Source organism: Aquila chrysaetos, chromosome 6 (genome assembly GCF_900496995.4).
Source record: "Aquila chrysaetos chrysaetos chromosome 6, bAquChr1.4, whole genome shotgun sequence".
Lineage (NCBI taxonomy): Eukaryota > Metazoa > Chordata > Aves > Accipitriformes > Accipitridae > Aquila > Aquila chrysaetos.
In genome coordinates, this window is record NC_044009.1 from 5,853,858 (window position 1) to 5,861,293 (window position 7,436).

Sequence of the window (7,436 nt, forward strand, 5' to 3'; positions counted from 1 at the left end):
GCGACGCGTCGCCGGAGCACGGTCGGGGCTCACGGCGCTCCCCGCAGCCGGACGCGCTCCGCGGCAACCTCTCCCCGCCGCTGGGAATGGTTCGCCCCGCGGCCCGGCCCGGCCTCTGAGGAGGGCCGCGGCCGCCATTTTGTGCGGCGCCAGCGGAGGGCAGCGGGTGGGTGCGCGGTGGAGGCGGTGAGGGTCTCCGGGAGACGCCGCTCCCTTCCCCGGCCGGTGAGCGGGGCGCGGCGGGCGCGCTTGGGGCCCTACTCGGGGCCCTACTCGGGGCCCTACTCGGGCCGGGGCCGCCGGCGGTGCTGGGCGCGGGCCGGTGCCGCGCCCGGAGGTCGCAGGCTTGGGCGGGCCGTGGCAGGCGGTGGGGCCGAGGGGGGTTGTTCGTCCCAGCCCGTCACTGGTCCCGGCCTCGCAGGGGGAGGCTGCGACGGCCTTGGGAAGTGCCTCCGTGCCTCGGGGAGCTGTCGCTGTCAGTCCTTCCGCAGGCTCTGGGACGGGCCGAGGTGTTGGTCCGTATGTCTGTCGGTACGGCAGGGCCCGGGGCTTTAACGTCAATGACTAACACATTTCGGTGTACGCTGTTCTGTAATAAATAGAGATGGGTTTATGCCTTAAGGCTAGAAAGATGAAGACCAAGTCAAGGGAAACAAGGCGATTGCTTACACTTGCTTTTCCCCCCTCTGCTATACTTCAGTAACTTCCAGCAAAGATGTCGGAGTATATCCGGGTGACGGAGGACGAGAACGATGAGCCCATCGAGATCCCCTCGGAGGACGATGGCACCGTGCTGCTGTCCACAGTGACCGCCCAGTTCCCCGGGGCGTGCGGGCTGCGCTACAGGAACCCGGTGTCGCAGTGCATGAGGGGGGTCCGGCTGGTGGAAGGCATTCTGCATGCGCCGGAAGCTGGATGGGGAAACCTGGTCTATGTTGTTAATTATCCCAAAGGTTTGTCTTCATTCCGTTGGCTTTTCTGTACAAGCCTGTGTTTTCAGTGAAGAGTTTCGTGTGAGTCACTCCTAATTTAACATGGCAACAGTATTACTGTTGAACCCTATGATTTACCGAAGTTCAGCAATTTTATTCATGTGTTTGTCCTGCAGAGTAGATTTGACCCCACTGACTTTTCAGATCTGCAGTAAGACTTTTAACTCTCTACCCATATAAGCACTTTAATGACAAAGTCTTGTGTTATTCTTGGAGGGTTCACAGCCTTATATAGGCCTTTGAAGACTGTGGTGTCATGGGATCTCTGTGTACTCACAGATGCTTCTCAAGTCGTGGTTTGATCCGAGGTACCATTTAAAAATGCTCAGGAAAAGAGGAGCCTGACTGCCCTGCCCCTCCCCTCCCCCCCAAAAAAGGGAGGAAGGAGGTAAATTGCTAATGAGATATTCTCGTTAAAAATTTCCATCTTCTCTACATCCTTATAGGACTGTGAATGTTACTTCATAATACTCTAGTAAACTAACGCAGGACTAAGTCAAATTGCATGCTGGAGGAGGACTTCAGTGTAGACTGTTCTTTTTTCTCTCCTTATACTTGTAGGCAGTTGGATGCATGTTACAATAATAAGGTCCCAGCAGCTGGCAGGTGTCTTAGTCTGTGATTTTATACCATGCAGTTCATAATCAGTGGAAGCAATTCCCAGAGGTGAGGATGATGTCTAATGTACTTCTTTATATTCAGATAATAAGAGAAAAATGGATGAAACAGATGCATCATCAGCTGTGAAAGTGAAACGAGCAGTACAGAAGACTTCGGATTTAATAGTCTTGGGTCTTCCCTGGAAAACCACTGAACAAGACTTAAAGGAATATTTCAGTACATTTGGAGAAGTTCTGATGGTGCAGGTAAAAGCCTTTTGCAGCTCAAGCAAGGAGGGACATTAGGTAGAAATCAGTCTTCTGACAAAGCCAGTAGAAACAAACAGAGCAGTATCAACTCAGAGAAGGTCTGAAACTGTGTGTCTCTTCCTAGGTTGCATTTTGTTTGTTCCATGAGCTTTATAGCTGCAGGCTTGTGTGGGTACAGATGGTCAGGAATATTTAGGAGTGGTAATTCATGCAGATCAGCTTAATGGGTACAGTGTTTTTAAGAGCTTTTTAATTTATATTACTGTTACTAATTATTGTAGCTGAATGTGCTTATATATTTGTGTATGTTTAAGAAATTGGAGATTGCTGTGATGGGAGCATTTACAAGACTGATAAACTCTCAAACAGAACTTTACTGAATTCATTCAGCAACAGCAGGCTTCATACTAGCGGTTACTTCTATATTGTCACTGCCTACACCAGACTTAGTCTGTAACGCACATATCCTGCCTCAGCACGGACCTGGTGCTGCTTGGTTAGCATGGATGCTGGGGACCCTGATGGCCTTAGTCTCTGAGATGGCCTGGCCAGGCCTGAGGGCTCTTTGACAGCAGAAGTCAGATGACAAACCCGCTTCGGTTTTCTTCTGTCTTCATGCGTAATGTTTTTGTCCTCCCAGAAGGGGGATCTCACCTGATCCCGATACACTTGTCTTGTTCTTTATCTCTCCTTACTTGTGTGCCTCCTGTGTGCAGCTACGTGGGTTTGCCCCTTTGGTGGTCACATTGCTTATACAGTTGGTCTGGCTATGCTATCACAGTATTATTACAGAATACTTATATCCCATTTTTGGTTATGCTTGGGCTTAAGGCAAGCTTAATAATTTTAATCTGTCAGTGTCACAAGTCCGTGCTTTGACTATATAATAGTACGGTAATTTTTGTAAGAAAAGGTAAGCATATACAGTAGATAATCAAAACTTTTTAAAAGTCCTGTGTTTTGTTTTGGGTTTTTTTTGTCTTAGGTTAAGAAGGATATTAAAACTGGCCACTCAAAAGGTTTTGGTTTTGTTCGGTTTACGGATTATGAAACCCAGGTGAAAGTAATGTCTCAGCGGCACATGATAGATGGAAGATGGTGTGACTGTAAACTTCCTAATTCTAAGGTACTTCTGTATTTATTGCTAGTTTTATTTTTACCACACACCCAAAGTGCACTTCTTTAGCAACTGTGTTAGGTGAGCAGATGGAACAGATTAATAATCCACTCATGGATGTGGCTTTTCAGTCTGTGAATGGACAGGACAAGCAAGAGCAAGGAAGTAAAATAGGGAGGAGGTGGGTGAGCAGGAAGTGATCAAGAAGTGTTGGGAAAACAGCTAGTTATGTGGGGGAATTAAGGACACATGGAAATCTGAAAATAATGTGTTTTAATGTCCAGCAGTACCTGCTTAACTTGTCTGCTGCATGAATAAATGGAGAATAAAGCAGGTGGAATAACTAACCTAGGGAAGATCAGAATGGGTCTTTGTTTGAATGCAAACCCGAAGCTTCTGTCTGTTTATTTCCTGTGTGTATATACGCAGTTATTACCAAAAAAAAAGCATCCTTCTGCAGTGACCTTGTCACTGTTCTGTGTATTGCTCCCATCTTCATTTTCTTGTGACTGTTCTCCATCTGTACCAAGGTGCAGGCATGTTCTCTGAACAGAACTTTTTTTTTTTTTTTTTTTTTTTTTTTTTTAAGTCTTTAACTTAACAGTCTCAAACTTTCTTGAGCTTCATTCTGCAGAGCAGGCTAGATTAAAAGCGGCCTTTATCATAATGTAACTTGGTTCTCAAGGATAGCTGTGATTTTTTTTTTTTTTTTTTTTTTTTTCCCCTCCTTCCTCTTCAATTCTCTCCAGCAAAGTCCTGATGAACCTTTGCGTAGCAGAAAAGTGTTTGTTGGGCGCTGCACTGAGGACATGACGGCAGATGAACTCCGGCAGTTCTTTGCCCAGTACGGAGAAGTGGTAGATGTCTTCATTCCTAAACCCTTCCGAGCTTTTGCTTTTGTTACATTTGCAGATGATCAGGTACATCTTAAAATATTTTAACTTCCTATTTAGACAGCCTACATTTCAGTAGCTTGATAAAGCATTATTTCTGGAGCTACACATGGAACGCTTACTTGTCCACTGTCTTGAGAATTCCAGTGGTATTAGCTTGATTTGATTTATCAAATTGTCTAAGGTTACACTTTTCAGATGCTGTTGTACAGACGGGTTTTTGTACTGCAGTTAGTGTAGTAGTGAATGCGAAGATAAAACACTTCAAATTGGATTAAGTATACGCATATGCTTCCTTTGCAGGTTAAATATCTGCTCAGAATCATGTGGAAATTTTTTTTTGTCTTGTGCTACTAACATTTTAAAAAAAAAAAAAAAAGAAGTCTAACAGACATTTAATCAGTCCCTTATTTCTTATAGGTTGCCCAATCTCTTTGTGGAGAGGACTTGATCATTAAAGGAATCAGCGTACATATATCCAATGCTGAACCTAAGCACAATAGCAATAGACAGTTAGAGAGAGGTGGAAGATTTGGTGGTAATCCAGGAGGCTTTGGGAATCAAGGGGGGTTTGGCAACAGCAGGGGAGGCGGGGGAGGTCTGGGTAACAACCAGGGCAGTAACATGGGTGGAGGTATGAACTTCGGAGCCTTTAGCATCAACCCTGCCATGATGGCAGCAGCGCAGGCAGCCCTGCAGAGCAGCTGGGGAATGATGGGCATGCTGGCTAGTCAGCAGAACCAGTCGGGGCCGTCGGGAAACAACCAGCCTCAAGGCAACATGCAGCGGGAGCAGAACCAGGGCTTTAGTTCAGGAAATAACTCTTACGGTGGTTCCAACTCGGGGGCAGCGATAGGCTGGGGCTCGGCCTCGAATGCGGGCTCCAGCAGTGGGTTTAACGGAGGCTTTGGTTCAAGCATGGATTCCAAATCGTCAGGCTGGGGAATGTAGACGCAGTGGGCTCTCATACTGACTCTATGGTGGGAAATCAAATTTTTCTAACTCATGGTAAGTATACTGTAAATTACATATATACTAAAATTTTCCAAATCAGTTTGTTCAGTGTGCAGTATATTCAGCAGTATTTTTGACATTTTTCTTTTTTAAAAAAAAAGAAAAAAAAAGAAAAAGAAAAGAAAGGTAAAAGGAGTTTTGTAAGTTTTGTTACATACCTTGTTGGAATACTGAATGTTTGGAAGTGGACTGCTGTTTGCCCGATAGGTGAACTAACACTACAATCGATAGGAAAGGTTTCTCCTGTAATACTTTATCCCTTGTTTCCTGGCTACCTGAATTCTTTGCATGTTCAAAATGGAAACCATTGGTCAGAAACAGCATTCTCTCCCTCTTGTTTTTAATTTGATCCCACCATAAGACTCTCCAAGTGCCCCAGTTGGAGAACAGTGTCGTTTTTGTTTTGTTTGTGTTTTGTTTTTTTTTTTTTTTAACACTGTCTCCCCTCCATACTAAAGTACAATATGAAGGCTTCATTTAATCTCCGCAGTTCATCTCATTTCAAATGTGTATGGAAGAAGCACTTCATTGAAAGCAGTGCTGTAAATATTCTGCCTTAGGAATACTTCTGTCTACATGCTTTCTCATCCAAGAATACTTCATCACACCGCACATGCTGCGTCTTAGACGGTGGGTGTTCCATTTTTATCCGCTACTCTTTATTTCATGGAGTCGTATCAACGCTATGAACGCAAGGCTGTGAGATGGAACCAGAAGGCTGTTTGAACTTTTGAAACCTTGTGTGGGATTGATGGTGGTGCCGAGGCATGAGAGGGCTGGTATGTGCGAGATAAAGGAGAGAGCGCATGCAGAGACCTGGTGGTGCATTATGGGATTTTATTTTACTTGGCGAGATGTCTCTCAATCCTGTGGCTTTGGTGAGAGAGTGTGCGGAGAGCAATGATAGCAAATAAAGTACGAGTGTTTATTGCATTCAAAGGACATCCATATGTGGAAGACTTTAAGTGGGTTTTATACCTAGTTAATCAATTAGTTGAATGTGTTATGTGAAATGAATATTTGTATTTTTTTTCCCTTATGTCAACTGCTGTGAATGCTGTATGGTGTGTGTTTTTTTTCTGTTAATGATCTGTAAGTGTGGTAATGTGAATTGAAGATGATGGGGTTTGTGATGAGAACATTGAGCTTGTGGTGTGCTTTGCAGTAGCTCTTGCAGCAGAGATCACTAGCGAGCTCAGTGTGCCTCTTCAGGGTGGAAGTTCCACTGTCTGTAAGATATCCATAAGAATGCTGTTTGCTGCAGTTTCGTGTTTGGATGCTTTTTATAAGATTTGTCACTGTAGGAAATTCTTAAATAAAACTGATTTAAGTAATATGTGTCTTTGTTTTGCAGCCCTGAATGCAAAGAATTCATAGCAATTAATTTTACCCTTTTGAGATGAACTTCTGTAAAGCTTTTTTGCAGTAATTCGGTTTGTTTCAGATAAGCATGCTCTAAAAGTTGCCAAGTCAAACGAAGCCACCGCTCATCATGTATCGATACCTGACACCCAACTTTAATCCACTGTATTTTTGCACTGTTCAGTGATACGTATAGATCTTAAATCCAGTTCCCACACGTTTGGGTGTCCGCACCTAGAATGGTAAGCAGTTCCCTCCAGATTGCATCTGTACCAAGGAACGTTACTTAATTATTCTTTTAGGAGTTGGAGTTCCTCATCAGAAGTGGGTTGGGGGAGACAAACACTTACTGTCAAGATGTATTTCTGTCCACAGCATCTCCTTTGGGGATGTATGTTTTTAACTTGTTTTTAGACCAGTCCACTCATGGGAAGTAGGGTTTTGCAACACCTTCAGCCCAGAAGAAAGCTGTAAACTCGTGTTTAAAACTAGTCACGGGAAAGACTTTCCAGCTGAACAAAGCATTAGTAAATGTCCACAGATTTTGATAGAAGTCTTAATCTGAAAAACTAAGTTTATTACAGGTGCAGAAGGGTCAACTAAGAGGCAGCTTCTTAACAAAGAGCAGGATGTTTCAGTAGAAACTGGTGGAAGATTATTTCCACTGGCAGTAGGAACTTGAGGAATTGTTTAATCTACTTGCGCTTGAAAGCCACTGAAGCTTGATCTGTATTTTTTATACACCATACTACTATGCTGTAGCTATGAACATTCTGAATATGGATATTTACACCGTTATTAACGTATTTAACTTTTCAAGTTATATCTTTGTTACTGCATATTATATTGAGGCTTGTGAATAGGAAGACCATCTAAACAGTGGACAAAGCTGCACTACTGTTAGTTTTCCACATGCAGTATTAAAAAATCAGCTGGGTCTCAATGTTCATCTTAAAGGCTTTAAAGAGGGGTTCTAAACACTCAGGCTGAGAAGTAATCCCACTCTTCTGTTGTTCATATCCCACTGCAAAAAGTTACTTAGATTTTTTTTTTTTCTGCACCTAAATCGGAATAATCTCCAAACTCTGTACCATCTGTGAATTTTGCATTTTAGCACTTGCACTATTACCAGCTACTTCTGCTGAGTAACACTTAAAAATGGTATTCTTGGACCTCCAAAGACTAACTG

At 43.7% G+C, this 7,436-nt stretch overlaps 1 protein-coding gene across 4 annotated transcripts; it reads left to right on the plus strand.

The window, feature by feature from the left end:
* Positions 1-81: 81 nt before the first annotated feature.
* Positions 82-6,219, plus strand: LOC115342612 (TAR DNA binding protein). 4 transcript variants are annotated; one of them, XR_003923838.2, is made up of 7 exons: positions 86-225; positions 701-953; positions 1,695-1,858; positions 2,847-2,987; positions 3,728-3,898; positions 4,292-4,879; positions 5,376-6,219. XR_003923838.2 is itself a non-coding variant. In XM_041124270.1 (6 exons), the coding sequence occupies exons 2-6, from the start codon at positions 716-718 to the stop codon at positions 4,820-4,822; spliced, it is 1,245 nt and encodes a 414-aa protein (XP_040980204.1). In that variant the 5' UTR covers positions 82-225; positions 605-715; the 3' UTR covers positions 4,823-6,219. The 4 variants fall into 4 exon arrangements, 3 of the variants coding, with proteins under 3 accessions (XP_040980204.1, XP_029872999.1, XP_029873000.1); XM_041124270.1 differs by having other exon boundaries at positions 82-225; positions 605-953; positions 4,292-6,219; XM_030017139.2 differs by having other exon boundaries at positions 4,292-6,219.
* The last annotated feature ends 1,217 nt before the right edge of the window (positions 6,220-7,436 follow it).